Source organism: Pinus tabuliformis, chromosome 6, assembly GCF_031772625.1.
Source record: "Pinus tabuliformis cultivar Carrire ecotype Pingquan chromosome 6, CPIR1, whole genome shotgun sequence".
NCBI lineage: Eukaryota > Viridiplantae > Streptophyta > Pinopsida > Pinales > Pinaceae > Pinus > Pinus tabuliformis.
The window spans coordinates 1,017,713,140-1,017,731,636 of NC_142292.1; the positions used below are offsets into that span (position 1 = coordinate 1,017,713,140).

General features: G+C 40.2%; 1 protein-coding gene across 4 annotated transcripts in view; it reads left to right on the forward strand.

Annotated features, from left to right (window-relative positions):
* Positions 1–3,509: 3,509 nt before the first annotated feature.
* Positions 3,510–18,497, forward strand: part of LOC149262450 (uncharacterized) — a 142,052-nt gene continuing 127,064 nt past the window's right edge. Inside the window, exons 1-4 of one of the 4 annotated variants that reach the window (XM_089424648.1) lie at positions 3,510–3,958; positions 7,299–7,360; positions 7,542–9,832; positions 10,096–10,334. In XM_089424648.1, coding sequence (XP_089280774.1) covers positions 7,564–9,832; positions 10,096–10,334 — 2,508 coding nt within the window. In that variant the 5' untranslated portion in view covers positions 3,510–3,958; positions 7,299–7,360; positions 7,542–7,563. The remainder of the gene's footprint in view (positions 3,959–7,298; positions 7,361–7,541; positions 9,833–10,095; positions 10,335–18,497) is intronic. The other 3 variants (XM_089424638.1, XM_089424642.1, XM_089424657.1) reach the window with 3 other exon arrangements.

Below are 18,497 nucleotides of genomic sequence, written 5' to 3' on the forward strand. Positions count from 1 at the left end.
TATGACGCTACTTGATTTCAGTCCCATATCTTTGTGTAACTTAGTTTATAAAATCATATCAAAAGTGATTTCTAACAGGATCAAGAGAACCCTTGATGAGAAAATGTCACACAACCAATTTGGCTTCGTAGCTGATAGACAAATTCACGATGCTATTAACATCACCCAGGAAGTCTTGCATTCCATAAAAGAAAAAAAAATCTAAAATCAATGGTTCTTAAGATGGACGTGAACAAGGCCTTTGATAGAGTAAAATGGTCCTTTCTCATATCAGTCTTATTACATACTAGTTTGGGCTTGGAGGTCACTAATTGGATCATGGGATGTGTTTCCTCTGCAACTTTTTCCATCTTAATCAATGACTCTCCTTCAATATCCTTTTCCATTTCCAAAGGTCTTAGGTAGGGGTGCCCATTGTCTCCCTTTTTTTTTTGCTTGTGATGGAAGGTTTGAGTCTCATAACGCTTAAAGAAAAACAAGAGGGAAAGATCAAAGGTCTAAAAATCACTTTCAATCAATACATCACCCACCTGCTCTTTGTGGATGATGTTATGTTGACATGGATTGGTTTGATCATAGAATGACAAGCTTTCCATAGAGTTATCAATATTTGTTGTCGAGCTATAAGGATGGATATTAGTGCTTCTAAATCTACCTTTCACCATAATGCAATCAACTCAGAGACCCTCTCATCCATTAATGCTTTTGTGACCTTCTAGATGGAACCCATTGAAAAAGGTTTGAAATACATGTGTTTCTTCCTAAACCAAATGGATACCACAAAGAGGACTAGACGTGGCTCCTTCGAAACGTAGAAACCAAAATAAACTTGTGGTGATACTACTGGTTGAGTCTTGGGGAAAGAATAGTCTTAGTCAAATCTATATTGGAAAACATAACAGTCGTTTGGTTGTCCATTTCAAAGATCCCAAAATCTATTCTAAACCATATTAGGCAAAATATGTTCAACTTCCTGTGGACTAGTAAAAAAAGCAAGGAGGGGTTCCACCTAGCCAGCTGAGAATCCCTATCAAGGCCAAAAAAATTGGGTGATTGGGGTTTCAAGAATATGGCCTGGTTTGGAAAATCCCTTGCTCTAAAAAATATGCGGAGGTCATTATTTAGTGAGGGGCTTTGGAGCCAAGTTAATAAAGAAAAGTATCTAAAAAGAATGATGGTGGTGGAATGTCTTAGACAAGCTCCAAAAAATCTTACACAAAGGGGATCCATCATTTGGAAGGCAACCATGGATTACTTTCCTTCCTCTATAACTGACTTTCTTGGAAAGTTGGAGATGGCAAGCAAGTGATTCTTGGAAAAGACCCTTTCATCGGTGGAGCCTGAGTTTATAAACTTTCTTGAGATTTGATTTCTTTTTTAAACTCTAAAGGCTACATATATCTAAATCAAGTAAAAAATGTGGCCTCTTCAAATAGCCACTGGTTGACCTCAACCGATTTATGACTAATTGGTCCTTTGGTTGACGAGTGAAACTCTTTCATAAAGGCGCTAAACATCAATGAAGTCTACACAAAAACTTCAAAGGACTTGCTGGTCTGGAGTTGTGATGCCTGTATGAGAAGGGTGAAAGCAAGCCTAGCTTATGAAGCTATTTCCTATTCTATTGTAAATATCGATTCCAGTTGGTGGCAAAACTATATTTGGAAATGGAATGTTCCAAATACGCTGAAATGCTTCTCTTGGTTAGCCCTTCAAAACAAAATTTTAACCTGGGAAAACCTTTAGAGAAGAGGATTCATAGGGCCAAATCAATGTTGTCTTTACAAGTTGCAGGAAGAAACAGTGGATCATCTCTTTATAAGCTACTGCATCTCTAAGGAAATCTAGCAAAATCTACCCCTGTTAATGAACATTAAAGAGAACATTCACCAGACCTCTTTTAAGGACACCCTTTTATTTTGTGCGGAAAATCATAAATCTCTTTGCACCTTACCTATTTTTGTGGTTTGGGGCATCTGAAATCTCATAAATTGCGTCATTTTCAAAAATTCAAACATTAATGTGCTCCTACATTCCTCCAAGATAATGTCTCATTTCAGGGAATATCCTCTGAATCAAAGCAAGAAAAAACTTTGAAGGATCCCTTTCACTTACATCTCTCAAGATATTTCGGTAGGCTTCTTTGACAAAGCTGCACAAGAATACAAATGTGGAGGGGGTGGACAAATTAATTTGTCGGGGAGCAAATTGGTTCACTTCAAAATTGGCTTAGGATTCAAAACAAATACAAAAGCAGAACTTATTGTTGTTTGGGCTCTATTGTTTCTAGCCTCTCTAAAAAATATAAATTGCATTCAAATTTTGGGAGATTCCAAATGTATTATTGGTTGGTTAGATGACAAAGCTCAAGTGGGAGTTCTAAATCTTGCTGATTGGAAAAACAAAATTGAGGAAATAAGGAAACAATTTATGAAGATTAGTTTCTTCTACATCTACAGGGAGCTAAACTCATTTGTAGACTTGCTATCAAAAGAAGCCATCAATATGGAGCTGGGTTACATCTATTATGAAGAGTGTGTTGCAAACACAGTTCAAAATACACAATGGGTGCCCATAAGCCAGAAGAATGCTCAATTATATCTTCAGCCATTGGGAGACAACCTTTCTTTCATTCTACAACTTTTATTTTTCTCAACAAAAGTTAGATTTTACTTCAAATTAGAGACTACTATTCCTATAAACCAATTTCAAAGTTAGCTTTAGAGTCCATGAGCATTTTTTCATAGAACATTTTCTAGAAAAAGATGTATTTTTTTTTTAATCAACAATTAGATAGTTGAAATATGTATTTAGTTTAAAATCTCTATTTTCCAAACAACATCAGTTCACAGTACCGTTGCTTTTTTTGATAATCACAAATAAAAAGAGAAAAAACTCTATACTTTTTTTATTTAAAAAAATAACAATTTTTTTTCCTGGATAAAGAAAAAAATCTCATAAATTCATAAAACTATAAAAAATTATATAATAACCACTAAAATAAACCTGGGAGAGTCCTTCCCATTCTCTTTCATCTCTCATAGTTATATTGCAAGAGAGTCCTTCCAACTCTCTTTCATCTCCCATATATAACTCTCGGAAGAAAATTAATAAAACAAGGTACAACGTTAAAATTAATGACCTCTCTCATGAAAAAAACATGTATTTATAGCTCTTTAGTAATAAAGAAAATCAACATTTATCAATAAAAAAATTATACATAACTTATGGCCATGTGATATTCACGTTCCCGTGGCTAGATAGGATAAGGTCAAAAGGGCCACCCGTATAAACTAGGTATCCTCTTCACACATGACAAACACCTCGAGAATAACAAGTTAATTCCGCTCTCTCTGCCACGTATTCAAATCATAAAGTCAGGAGAAATGAACAAAAAGTTGCGATCCTTTTTCCCCTTGCACCATTTGACTTCAAGTTTCCTCAAGCCCAGAATAATTGCGAATGATATCTTTTTATTTTTAATTTAAGGAAGATCCAACTTGACAACCGCTCTCCAAAAATCGCACATGATGGTTTTTAATTTTTTGGAATATATCACCAAAATATATTAATCTTGAGCTTTCAAAATAAGTTAAAGCCCAGTATATTTGGCAATAGATCCAAATATACAATAGTGTTTTATTGAATCCCCTTCTGCGGTTGGGTTTGATAGGACCAACCTATGGGAATATATCAAATATACATTAGAGCTCTATTAAATCCCCTTGTGTGTTGGGTTTGATAGGATCAATGAACGAGTGAAGGCTATATTTCCCATGGTCGCGACAAACAGCTTCTCCCGCCTCCTCTCGTCCTCAATCCAAAACTCTCAAAATCTGCAGGACACCGACAACGTTCTATAATGCCAATTTCAATGCATCATTTCATGACCAAAGGCGTATGGCAGACACTGGCTCACTTGGGTGCTCCTCTGGTGGACTGCTGCACTCACAGCAAGGTCTCCTTCTCTTTCTCCCTACACAATTTTTTTCTGGCATTGCATTTTCTGTAATCATACACTTTCCTAGATTTAGATAAAAACAGAGGAGCTTGAGGGTTGGGACTGTTGCCTTAATTTGAACTGTATTGTCTTGGGTTTGGAGGCATGTTGCAATGCCTTTTCTGCATTGCACATGCCAAACATCGTGTGGGTGGACGCTCCTGTTAGTTTGCAAGTTCTGTACTTTTATTATTGTAGTGCTATGCCAGTTGCGTGTGATGTTGCATTAGGTTTTCGAATTTTGAGCTGCGTTGATTCGGGGTAGAATGTGCGTATTTTCTCTTCCATGTCGCTAGTAAAGCGCTGTGTTTTCACATACTATTTTTTGCACTTGCGTTTCGGACAGAATTTTAGGTTTCAGATGTCGCCTTGCTGTATTTTGGGCCACAGTATATGTGCGCTTTGCTTTGCTTTCCTGTCAGCTCGGTAGTGCCGCGCATTGAAACTACTTATCCCTTTTGGAAGAAAACGATGGTCATCTTGATTGTGACAAGTCCTCTGGTTTACACAACTCGGTACTTCCCCTCATGCCACTTACCCATAAACTCAGTATGCGACTCATCTCATCATCCAATCTAGGCATGGAGTCGGCTATGGCATGCGCAGAATGCACAAAACTGTATGCTGGGATTCCAATTTTAATCATGATAGCAACTTGCAATTATCCTCCCCAGATTTGTTCAACATATCCCTGGCCTACGAATGTACCACATTAAAAGTTACTTTCACTAGAAGTATTTCATTCGGTACAGTAGCTGTGTGTTTGAACGGGATTGTTGTGCAGTTCTAGCCATATGATTTTCGAAAACGATCTGGTTCATCTGTGTACTGTTTTTTTACTGCAGTATCTTATAATTCTAGCTATTTTAACTTGGCAAAATCTTCTGGTCCATACCGCTTGCATTTTGTCCTTTTCAGAAAGGTCCATTTATCTCACAATAGATTTGTTCTTTGCTTCTGCAGTGCTGATCTTTTCCCATCAGGTACAAGCAAGTGGTACATTGTCAGGATTGTTTAAGTGTTGTTTGTCTAGGTTGTCATCCTGTAGATGCTACTTTAAAACGAGCAGTGCTCACCTTATAACTTTTTGGCAATGTTACACCAAGTTTCTGGGATGTGGGAATGCGGGAACGAGGAAGTGCTTTTAGAAGACATGTCGAAACATCCCCAAATTTTAGGGAATGTCGGGGTCCCTGGCATGGGGATGCTGTCTGACATCTTACAAATATTAAAATGATTTTTTTTTATGAAAAACAAATTTGTATTTCATGATTTTATCATTCATGTTCGTGATTGATTCAAATGTTCAAATTTGAATCAATCACAAACATGAATGATAAAATCATGAAATAAATATTCAAATTGGCATGTTAGTTGTAACAATCATGATTCAGGGGCTTTATTAAGTCTTATGGGTAGGCGTATTAGGGTTTAGGGTTTTTATGTTTTTTTGGGAGAGTTTCAAGGGGGGCTGGGGTGAGCACCCAGGCATCCAACAAAAAGGGCAAGTATTTCCCTGCTTGGGTGAAACATTTTTTCATGTTCCCTCCACAAAGCAGGGGAGCGTTGGGGAACCTCTCACACGGGATTCCCTGTCTTGGTGGTGCGAGGAATGCGGGGGGGGGGAAGGGGGGGCATGTCCCTGCCGTGGGTGGGGACTGCATTCCCCTGTAAGACTGCTTTTTTGGTGCAGTTTCTGTCTGTAATATTTTGAATTCTAATTTTCGGCTTGGAGGGAATATTGCGTTGTCTGCAAAATAAAGTTGAAATGCTTCTTTGGGTTGCCTTATTTGGAGCTGCAATAGGCCTTGATTGTTTTTTAATGCACCGTAGGCAATAACTTATTGTCTGTCTTGAATTTTGACTCTTGAAAAATATCTCTTGTTTTACACTTTGTTTTGAGTCTCTCTTCATTATTTTCTTTGAGTGGAGGGAATTTTGTGATATAATTTTGGATTGGGTTGTTGTATATAATATCTTTATAGGAAAACGTAGTTTATGTTTTTGTTGTTGCACATTTTTTTAATGCAATGTTTTCCTTTGTAAATCATTTTTTTTGGGCATCTGAACAGATTTAATCTGAAGAAAAAAGCAGAATATAGGTGTTGTTGATGCCCTTATGTTAATTTTAGTTAACAATGGTATGTTCTAAGCTTGCAACAATTACTTCAATGTCCTTTAGATAGCCCAATGACAATTTCCAATAGCAATCACATTAATCAGCACATTGATAGTAATTGTAGATAGAACATGAACAAAAATGCAGAAGACAATCCAAGACAAGAGAACACCAGATTTGGCAAATGCCAGGGAAAAACCCTTTGATCAATTCTTCTTATTATAAATATCAAATGCTCAGCAGAGAGAGAGAGAGTACAATAATAGAGTCAAAGTCAAAATTGACTTGTCAAATCACTCTGTCAAATCTGCAATTCTGTCCCTGGTCAACAGCAGTCAAATCAGCAGCAGTGTGTGCCCTAACCAGTCAACAGTCAAGGGTCAAAATGGCCCCTTAGCAGCTTGGTCAAAGTGCATTCAACTTTGGAGCAGTCAAACCCAGTCAAATATAAGTCAACCCCATGGTCAAACAGGCTTGTGGTCAACGCAGGTCAAGCAGCCCAGAAAATATCGGTATTTGTGCCAATGAATGTGGCCTGCCCAAACAGAAAGTTTCCCACAAAAATCACAGTCAAAATCAGTTAAACTGTTCTTGGTCAATGCTGGTCAAACCTTGCATCAGATCTGAAATTCGTCCTCCTGAAATTCGTCCTCTTTCAACCACACGTGTGAGAAGAAGAGCTGCCCATTAAGCTGTACAAACCAATCAGATGAGGAGAGAGAAGAACGAGTTGAGTTGATGAGGTGCCAAATGAGGTTGGAGGTCTCTCTTATTTATACAAGTCGTTGAGGGTCAAAAGACATGTCCATTGGGCTTCATGAGCCTACATGATGGTGTGGCTGACCTTGACACTTTTCACATGTGTGGGTTTCACTTATTTCCTTGGCTGGCCCATAAGGAAAAAACAACTCTATACTTACATAGAACAATGCCAAACACTGAAACTGAAAGATAGCATGTCTTTATGCTTTCTGTCTTCCTTTTTTTGGAAGAAAACTAGCTCCTTTTATATTTTTAATGACAAAATTTGAGATGGAGGCTGACCAAATATATTTGGCTTAGTATTATATTATGTCCTTTATTCATGTCTCTTCTTCCTGTCTTCTTGGTTACGTATTGTAATTTGTAGTCTTTCTGCCAAGTTAGAGAAATTTACATTTGATTGATTTTGTGATACAGTTATGGAAGTGAGACAGCATGACTCATGCTAGTGGTCTTTTTGCTATTTACAGTTTCGTAAGGTACCTTTCTTGCCCACTTTGTCTTTACTGAGTTTCTTTTATTTGCCTTTGGGTCTGTACAAGACTGGAAAATTTCTTGTTTTATAGCAAGGTTTTACAGTATTTATTATGTAAACTACATGTTTTACAGATCCAATTGTCACATGTTTGATACAAATTGTATAATTCTTCTTAAAATTAGGTCTTTATGAATGTTCTGAAGCATGCCAAAACGTACATCATTAGGTAGGTTGTCTAGAAGATCCAGGTGCAAAATTGAGACTGCCATTTCAGATCTGTCTGATTTCATGGATGAATCTGTGGTAGAGGATTGCCCTTCCCCATCCTCATCTTTCATATTAGACCACCTTTTGCCCAAGCAAGGTTCCTGTATGTCATGCTGCCCTTCTTGTTGTTATCCTCTCTTGGAGGCCTCCATTGAATCCAGTTCAACTTCTCACAGTGCTGCAAAGGCCTTTGTTTCTCATTCACCTCCATCCTTGGATCAACATAGCAATTCAAACTGTGGCAAAAATTGCATTGCCCAAACACAAGATTCTGTGCCCCAGTACATTCTCTTGGAGTATGTGAAAGGCTTACAAGATGCAAACAAGTCTAGAGATGCTGATACCGCGGAGAGATTGCTCCAAGAACTTGGTGAATGTCTTAATTCTTTGTCTTCAGCCTCTACTGTGGTTTCTGCTGGTGGAGCACGTGCAGTTGCTTCCACTTTGAAGCTATTCAGATATCATTCTCTTCAAAAGCCCTTCATGGATACAAGCGAAGATGCCAAGTCTGGAATATCCAGAATCAAATCAGATGCAGGGATAGCCAATTCAATATCAGGAGGAGAAAGGAACCCATCTCTTCCTCTGGATTTGCCGGCAGAGACCCCTTGTAATAGCAATAAATGTGTGCAATTGAAAGATACCACTTTTTTGGTTAAAAACCCTGAGTTTGTTCCCATACCAAGCAGTGTTGCTTCTGAGGTAGGAAGAAAGCGGCAAAGGACTGTAGAAGGTCTTGATGAGGAGGATCTATCAGAAGGTGAAGAGATGATTTCCAACACAAGTGATTGTGATCTCTGTATATCAACTGAGAGCTTTCTAAGCTCATCTTGTGAAATTCAAAAGATGATGGATACTGATAAGGAGAGGACTTGGGCTATGTGTGCTAGAACATCAGGAGAGGGACATTTGAAGATAGCAGAGCAAGGTGGGACATTACAAAATGATATTCCCCTTACTGGCACTTTAGATGCTAGATGTACTAGAGATTCAGAGCCATCTGCCATGATAAAGTTGGACAGTAACAAGGCAAGCAGTGTTGCAGAACTCCAATCAAGTAATTCCTTTGAGCTTGCCAGTGGAGGCAATCCAGTTTTAGGGAAACATCACAGTGATCTTTCTGTGCATGGATCATTGGTGTCTGGAATGGATGGCTCAAAACTAGTCATGGAAAATACAGAGGCATCCTTATCAAGCAAGAAGTTTGCAACTGATGTCTTTTGTGCACCTTGCCCAACAGTCACTATAAACACAAAGTCACAGGAACAGATATCAGAATCCAATGCAAGATTGACTGAAGCATCTCAAGGCGATAGTTGCCATATAGGAGGATTAAGGGCGAATAACGAGTGCCAGAAATATTGTGAACAGAGTGAACATCAGGATGAGGCAGAGGAAAATTGTTTGACTAAATTGAACTTTGATGGCAAAGCTTTTAAGGATATGACCAGAGAGCATTGCAGAGGGAAACAAAGAAGGATTAATGCTGATGAGAAGGTAACTCAGGGGCCTAGTGTCTTGTCATTCAGCAAAGATGCAGGTCTTACTGATGTAGTATCTGCGGGCTGCTTTGTGCTTGAGAGATTGCTTAATGTTGTTTTGCAAGGGAAAGGGTGTTCAAGAACTCGGAGTTCTATTATTGCAGGAAGTGAACGGCGGGGAAAATCACTCCGAGCAGAAATGTATGTTGCATTAACAGAAGCATTTGTTGAGATTCTGCAGCCATTGCAAGATATTTTTTCCATGCTTATGTGGTGCTTGGACTGTTTGGCTTATATATTGCCTCCTTGCACCAGTGAGACATGCATGGGCTACTCTTCAGTTCAAAATGCAGTTGCTTCATGCCTGAACAAGGAACTTCGGAAACCTCTGACAGAGGGTGAAGAGTATAAGGTTCAACTTCAAACAGCCTCAAAATCTGGGACTCAGTCTATCCCAAAAGATCAGGGAATGGTTGCCCCGAAATCTAGAATCTTGTCTTTCTCTGATGCTGTTAACAATGGAACTGGTAAGTCTCAGGCTGGTGGTATCAGTTTGAGTAATCAGCAATACAATGAAATTGGGGCTGAGTCAGCTGCTAGCTCAATCTCTGCTCTTGCAGCCGTTGCTTACTCTGCAACTGTACCCATGCTTGCGGAGAAGGCAGTCAAGGGTATATTACAGGTTCTTCATCCACGGAACATTGACTCGGAGTCTACAATCGCAGGTCAGTAGCTTTTAAAATTTATGCAGATTATCAAATATAGTGAGATACTGCTTTTGCTTTTTGTTCATGATATTATGGTCTCATCTGTTTGACAATGATTTGTATTGCATATTAACATTGCTACATATTTTAATCTGCACAGATTTTGGGATAAGGTAGAATTGATCCAGTCTTGTGATATTCATTAGGATTCTGTTTGTGCAAGGACGGAGTTGATTAATGGGTTTAGATTTACCTGACAAACATGTTACTTTTTCTTTCAGCAGCATTGCGTGCACTCTCAGCTCATCTGTCTTTGGTGACCTCGAAATCTCTATGTGATGATGCTTTTGCATTCATAATTGCTGCCATGAAAGAATTTCTTAGCAGTTCTGAGGTGCAGATTCAGGGTTTTACAGCTATTGGCTCTCTTGTCAGGGCCTTGAATTCTAATATGGGACATACTGCATGGGTTGCTGTTACTGTTTCTATGGAGCATCATCGAACCAATCTTCTAGTACAGGTATTCTTTTGCTTTTTAATGGAACAATATTTATTGTTTTTTTGCAGTGTATGCTTCATTAATGTGCTATTTAACATCATTCAAATGATTAGCTTGTATGATGATCCACCTGGAGGTGGAGAACTAGGAGGTCACTGATAATTCATATTCGAATTATAATCTGGTTGAATGTGTAGAAAATCCACGAAATTCTGCAACTGCTAATATGAACAATCTGAAAAACTAGTTTCTTTTCATATAGACACAAAATTTCTCTACTTATTTTGCAGCCGAATAGAAACAGAAATAAATACACAACCACACAATTCAAGAACACAAATTTTTCTAGGGAACCCAACTAGGAAAACCCTCTGCTTGATTGAGAACCTTATTGAAGAAGAATGAGCAATAGATCTCTTACAAAACACTCTTGTTTCAATAGAGAATACAATGATCTCCTTGCTTGAACTAAGCTTGAAACCCCTGTAAGACCCCTGATCCTTATGCCTTCTTGCCTTGCCTGGATGAGCTCCTAAATCCTTGTGCAAATCCTAGGAAATAAGCCCCTATTTCCTAGCGCATGAGGAGCTCCTATTTCTTAGGAAATTCCTCCTATTTCCTAGTGCATTCTCAAGGCAATTCTTCCTTCTTCAATACTCGCACAAGCTCCTCTTACATGTTCTTTCCTTCACAAGCTCACAAACTCATAAACTTGTGCTCAAGAATGAATACAATTGTGCCTTTGTTCCTCCTTATAAGCTTTTCGAATGGCTAAATCTGGCAAATTATATTTTAGGAATTGATTTTGTGATTCATGAGTTAACTGAGTTGAACTAACTCATGCAACTCTTCTCATCTCAATTCTAGAACATGAGATTCAATCACTCGTCCTTTTCCCAATTCAACTGGCACTAGAAGACAAGGAACCCGACCTTCCACTTTTGCACATTAGTTAACTGCTTCATAACTTGTCCTAACTTTTAGGAACTCATCATAAATTATAGGAACTTGTCCTAATTTGTAGGGACTCATCCTAAATCTTAGGAATTTGTTCTAACTTATAGGAATTAGCTCCCAACTAATAGGAATTGGTTCCTAACTTATAGGAACTTGAGCATGCTAAGGAAGAACTTGTTGAGGCCCCTTTGAATAAGGCACAAATCAAGAAACCTTTCTCGCTACTATTTTCAAATTCCCTCTTAGCGAGGAAGGTGCTACTGGAAGAATCTCGTCCACTTGGATTTGTGTCCAACACTACCACATTCACCATTGTTGCAGCTGCTCCCTCTGAACTCCCTCTGAGTGTGAAACCTTCGTGACGAGACTTCCCAACTTTCCCTTAACCAAATCCTCTGCCCACTTGGCTTGAGCTCTCCCTATATTGGGAGTCACTAACTAAGTGGCTGCTTCCACTCACCCTGGGCTATGCTCCTCATCATCCTGCTGGTCGGCCCAACTGCCAAACTAGCTTAGACTAAAACTGAGATACTGGCTGAGGCTCTCCACCTTGAGAGCTTTGTCCTGCTCTCGCTCAACTATCACTTTTCTCTTCTGAGAACTTCCTGCCTTTCTGCTCAACGCTGTGCCTGTCTCTACCCGCAACATGTAGAGATTCTTCACCCTCACACCTGCTTCTTACATCCAGAATCTAAGTGCTGGAGGTAAGCCTTACCTCTGCTGAAAATGACATCATAACCCTTGTTCTCAAAGGTAGCTACCAAAACAAGATTCTGCTTTAATCCTAGAACAAAGGACATCTCTGAGATGAAGAGGATTACCCGAATCCCTTTGAAAGCTGACAGCACCAACTCCTCTAGCTGCATACATGCCATCATCTCCTCTCTCAATTTGAAACTGCATGGCCTTCTCCTTCAGGTGGCTGAAATACTTCACGTTCCTGGTCATGTGGAAGGATGTTCCTTGAACACATTTGGCAGGTACTTTGCCTCCTCTTTTGCTGATCACTACAACTTCTGCTACTTCAGAATGCTTGCATCTCTAGCTGTCAAATCTGCCACTATCAATCTCTCTTGGCTGCTCCAAGAAGACTGAACATAGGCTACTCAAACTGTCTGCCCTCTAGCTGATCATTAGTCCATCAATGAGTCAACACATAGGGTCTTCATCAACTGCCCACTTGCTGCTCCTTAGTCCTTCAAGAACACAACACTTTGGGACTTCACACTCTTCCCACTTCTGCCTTCCTGTGCTGCTCCAATGAAGACAAACTTAGGGCATGGAGGTTGCCCTCTATCACTGTCAAAAGTCCTTCTCCAACAGTCAACTTAGGGCTTGTTCATAAGCCCACTTGGCTGGTCCTTATTCCTTCAAGAACTAGCCCTTAGGGCTTCTCTGATTCTGCCCTTCTAACAGTCCTCAAATTCCTTTATAAGTGACTGTTCTTAGGGCTCTTTTGGCACCTACTACAACCCTCCTAACAGTCCTTAAGATGCCAAACAAAACTGTCCAAACTGGACACCTCATCCACTAGCAAACATCAAATTCAAGAGGACAAAACATACCTTGTTTTCTTATCCTACTGCTGCTCCTCTTGACCTCGACTTCTGTGCCCTTCTCTGCAGTTCTCGGCCCTTTGTTACGGCTGACTGTAACTATAGTTACAATCCAACAAACTCGGCCCTCTATGCCTCCAAATACTGCAGATTAGCTTCCCCAACAATCCTCCCTTATTCGTTGTCCTTCTTGCCTTTGTACAGTCCACTGTTTGGCCTTTTTGGTACTCAAAGAGACCACCTACAGGACTGAGACACACGAGGGCATACTCAGAATATATTCAGACCTGTTTCTAGTGAAATTCTCCACCCAAAACCTGTGGCTGCCCTTCCTATACAACTTCTTTTCTTCTCTGGTCTTTGGGACATGTTTCTACCCACTGTCCTAGCCTTTTGGCCTCCCAAAAGGACACCTACAACAGTGCAAATGTCATCCCAAAGACACAGAAATATACGGACCTAGTCTTGAGGATTTAGCCCTCTAATTTGGCACATAACTGCCTTAGAAGATGTCTCCTCTATGCTGGCTGTAACTCCACAAACTCGGCCTGCTGTCACAAGATTATTGGACCCAGAACAGTCCAATATCTCTCCTTCGCTAGGGCTCCTGATCTGTAGCTGCCTCAGAGGTATCTTCTTTTGATGTTCTTGCTCCTTGGATGTGCTGGTATTTATTCTGTTCTATAACTTTGTTACCATGTAGAAAATCCACGAAAGTTTGCAATGGCGAATATGAACAATTTGAAAAACTGGTTTCTTTTCATATAGACATAGAATATCTGTACTTATTTTGTAGCGGAATAGAAACAAAAATAAATACACAATGACACAATTCAACAACACAATTTTTGTTAAAATTGGCAACTAGGGCCAAACTCCATGTGGGTCATCTTATTTATGGCAACTGATATTTTTCTTGGATTCCTCTCGTCGAGAGGTATAGGATTGATCTAAAGATCATCCGATTCCGATATCTATTCATGGAGATATGAATTTATTTGTATTACTTGACAAATTGTCAAGGTCGGCCAGCAACCAAATTAACCCCAACTTATCTCAACGTTGCACTATAAATAGAGGTGGCTTGCAAGTCATTTGAGACACACATCTTTTGTGATCTCTCTCCACTTGTTTGGGTTTTGGTGGTAGGAGAGATCTAAAGGAGAATATGCTGCCCTAGAGGAGATGCCCTAGCCCTAGACACAGTCAAAAGGAGAAGGCTCTACGCAGTCCTAGGAGACACTTCTATACGCTGTCTAAGGAGACTCATACGCTGTCGAAAGCGCAGTCAAGGAGGGTTCTATATGCACTTAGAGGAGGCTTCTATCCACAACATTTAAGGGTGCCCTAGCTGCAGCATTTAAGGGTGCCCTAGGCCGCAGTCAATGAGGGTTTTTATGCAGCAAGAGGAGGCCTTAATCTGCAGTCAAGGGGAGCATCTAGCCACTGTCCTAACCGTAATGAAGGAGGCCTATAAAGAGGTTCATATCCGCAGCCCTAAGTGCCCTATCTGCAGGCCTGATCTGCTGCTTTTGAAGAGCCCTCATCCGCAGTCCAATCAAGGAGTAATCTGGTCGCAGTGAAAGGAGGGTCAAGCCATGCCCTAGCTGCAGAGAAAAGAGGGACTAATACTGCCCTAAAGTTTAAACGCATGTCGAATTCCGCAGCAACAACTGCCCTAATCTGCTGTCAAGAGAAGACTCATTCGCAGGTTTTGAGAGGCTCCAAATTGCTGTCATACACAGCTCACCTAGCCGCAATTTGTGAGGCCCTAATCCACATCGTAAGGAGGCCTACAACCACTGCTAAAAGGAGTCCTAAGCAGCTTGAATTGCTGTAGGTGACAACGTTGTAATAAGGTTATGACTGGGCATGAATTAAGGGTTTATTTAGGCCTGTTGGAAGAATCTATAGCTACAGCCAGCTGCTTTGCTAGGCTGCAAGCCATAGCAAGCAGCTAAGGCTATTCCAAGGCAGTATTGTAGTATGCATTGAGTTCAGTTGGCAGCGTGGGTTAGGAGAGACTCTCCTAGGTGGACTTTGGAAGGTTAAAGGGCTTAGTTGTCTAACAACTTGGAAGATTAAAGGGCTTCTCCTTGTGCCCTAACTATAATTGCAGGATCATGCAATTAGAGGAACATTGTAGCAGCATTGATGATCTACTCTTCATGAGTGTTTGAAGTCTGTATGTGCTGCAAGCCATCAGTGGAATGTTGCAGCTGTAAGGAGGACTACTGGATTGATGCTCTACCAAAAGGGGATATGCAACATCACTCTTATTGAATGTTGTCAGGGCTGCATTTTAGATTAGTCATCATTAGCAGAATGTTGGACTTACTGCTGCTGTCATAAAAATCTCAGATTTGTATATTTGTACCATAGTTTTAAAACTCCGACTCCGACTCCGACTCGGCCAAGGGTCGACTCCGACTCCGACTCCGACTCGGTATCGACTCGGCTGGCTCGATTTCAATGACTCGGTCGTTGTAAAAAATACATTAAATATTTATTTTTATAAAAACACATAATTTTAAAGATTTTCATTCATGTTTCCAAACACACAGCATTAGAATATAGATAGAAGACAACATATGATCAAAGTAGGCTCATGAATATATCCATTATATCAAAATGGCACCCAGTGCATTGTCCAATACATACACGATGATGATATAGAGATCAAAACAAAAACACATAACCAAGGAGGCTATAAATGGCCTCTACAACAAAAGTCTGTGACCAGTACTACTGGCTAGTGGCTACTGCTAGAGTTGCCAACATCATCTGGCTCAGTGTTACTTGGGAGTAGGAGCGAAAGTGGGGAGCGAGAACGAAAACGAGAGCGGGAGCGACATTTTCAGAAGCTCTTGGTTTGGGAGCGAATCCCAGAGGAGTTCGACAACTAATGTCACTAACATCAAGGTACATAGAGGGATTGGTGCTCTTGATTAAATAAGAGTTCCATACCCTAATACATGACAAAATTCAATGGAAACATTGCAATCCTCCAATCCTGAAATCCTGAAAAACTGATAAGTCTGCTGGATTTTGAATGAAATCTAAAATTCTACTTTCTCCATATGAAATCCAATGAGGCTGAAACCACTCTCAAACATCCTGAGTCATTTCATGGTAATGTTAAAAATTTAAGTAAAATGATGAAAATGAAGATTAAGGAGAATGTCACTTTTACTTTAAGAATTTAACATTACCATGAAATTTGAATAGCATATCAATAGTACAGAGCATTTGAGTGTGTTAAATAGGGTTTGGGAGGGGGAAATGGACCCCAAATAACATTTAACTAATTCATAAAACACATTGGAGTCCAAACCAATCAGCAAACACCTTAAAAAATCATTAAAAAATTGTTAAATCGCTGTTTTACTGGGGTTAAGGGCCGCTGTTTGTGACTCGGCCGAGTTGGCCGAGTCAGCCATGACTCGGCCGAGTCATGGCTGACTCGGCCAAACGAACTGTTTCTTCTACCGAGTCACTTCTGAGGGCAACGAAACGGATCAACTCGGCCGTTTCGGTTTCGAAACGGCCGAATTTTAAAACTATGATTTGTACTATCTCTCTCTCTGCTGAACTATTGAAGAATATAAGAAGAATTGATCAAGGGATTCCCCACATTGGGGTTTGTCCCTGGTTGATGCCACATCTTGTGCCCTTTTGTCTTGGCTTGTCTTCTGATGTTCATGTTTATGTTCTATCTGCATTTTACTATCATGTTGATGTGATTGCTAATCTGGAATTGATGTTGAGCTAATATGAAAAATTGAAGTAAATTGCTCTAAGCATAAAACGTACCTAAAATTTAACATGGTATCAGAGGTGAGGTGAAGACAAAGCCCAAGCAAGAGTGAAAGAGCAATCACTGAAAAAAGGTCAAAGGCTCAATGGGTTCTTCATCCCACTTCCCGATTGAATTGGAAGAGCAAGAAGTGTTGGATAGTGTGAAGGGTAAAATCCCCGAGCCTCCATCAAATGCACCAGCTGCTCCAAAGAACAAGTACACTAAGGGTGAAGTCAAAGCGAAAAAGATTATCAGAGATTCCTCTGACAAGCGTTTGGTGGCCTACCTAAAAGTCACTTCAATTGAAAGTCCGGATCTAAGGGTGGAAGGAAGGGTAGATGCCTTGCTTGCAACAAATTAGGCCATTATACAAGGGACTGTTCGAATATAAGGGACACATCACACGATGATGATCACAATCATTCCAGGGGCAACAACAATGATCGAAGGAATGATAGGTACAATGGCAAAGGAAAAAGGAATGTGAGATACCAAGGAAATGGTCATCCCTCCAAGAAAGCAAGGAACTCCAGGTATGAAGAATCAAATGTTGTTTCTAATAAGCAAGAGGAGTATTATCTTATATTAGCCCTCTTCACTACCTCTCCTCTAGACACTTTGGGAAATTGGCTTATTGATAGTGGTGCTTCAAGGCACTTCACCGGATACAAGGAAGCTCTCTCTGTTTTGATAGAGAAGGAAACAAACTTGGAGATTATTCTTGGAGACGATGTCACCTATCATGTAAACGGTGTAGGGAATGTTACTCTTCAACTGGATCACGGTAACTCAATTCATATGCAAGAATTTCTTTATGTACCTGATCTCAAGAAGAACCTGGTGTCCATTTTGACAATGGAAGACAAAGGTTACAAGGTAGCGTTCATCGATGGAAAGGTACGTGTTTAGAAAAGGAATTTTCAAGATGCTTTTACTTTTGGGTTCAAGATTAACAATTTGTATCAAGTTGCAGGAAGTCCATTGGGGACCATGATGGGTGACTCATCTCTTCAATGGCACTGGAGGTTTGCCCATCTTCATTGTAAGGCCCTACCCAATGAGAAACAGATGGTGTCAGGGGTTCCTGAATTCAAAGAAGAGCATGAAGGTACATGTCCGAGATGTACTGAAGGAAAACTTACAAGGGGACCTTTCCCCTCATGTAATAGCAAGACCACAGATATGGAACAACACGAGGGGTTTGAGATTCATGATCGGGAATCTCATGTATGCAGGTTGAAGAAAGCTCTCTATGATTTAAAGCAAGCACCCCGGGCTTGGTATAAGAGGATTGATACTAGGAGTGAAGCCGATCCAAACCTTTGCTTTAAGGTTGTGGATGATAGACCTCTCATAATGGTACTTTATATGGATGACCTCTTTCTAGCAGGTACAAACCCTCTCATTTGCAAAAGTAAGAGGGAGTTGGATTCCAAATTTGGAATGGTGGACTGCAAGCCCGTGACTACCCCGATGGAGCTTAACTTTAAGAAGTTATGCGGTAGTGCTGCCGGACCTAATTTGGGAAATGCCTTTGAGTTTCATAAACTCATAATAACATTGATGTTCTTGGTGAACTCTCGTTTGGATATGTGTTGTAGTTAGCATGTTGAGCTCATACATGCTTGAGCCTCACTGAATTGGTGCCAAGAATCTTTTGAGATATCTTCAGGGCACAATCTCTCATGGATTGAGATACACTGCTGGAAATGTGAGGCTGCATAGTTACTCTGATGCTGATTGGGCAGGCAGTGTGGAGGATCGCAAGAGCACCTCTGGGTGCTAGTTCTTCGTGGGTTCTGCTTCGATATCTTGGATGAGCAAGAAGCATAAATCAGTTACTTTGAGCACCGCTGAGGCCGAACGCATAGC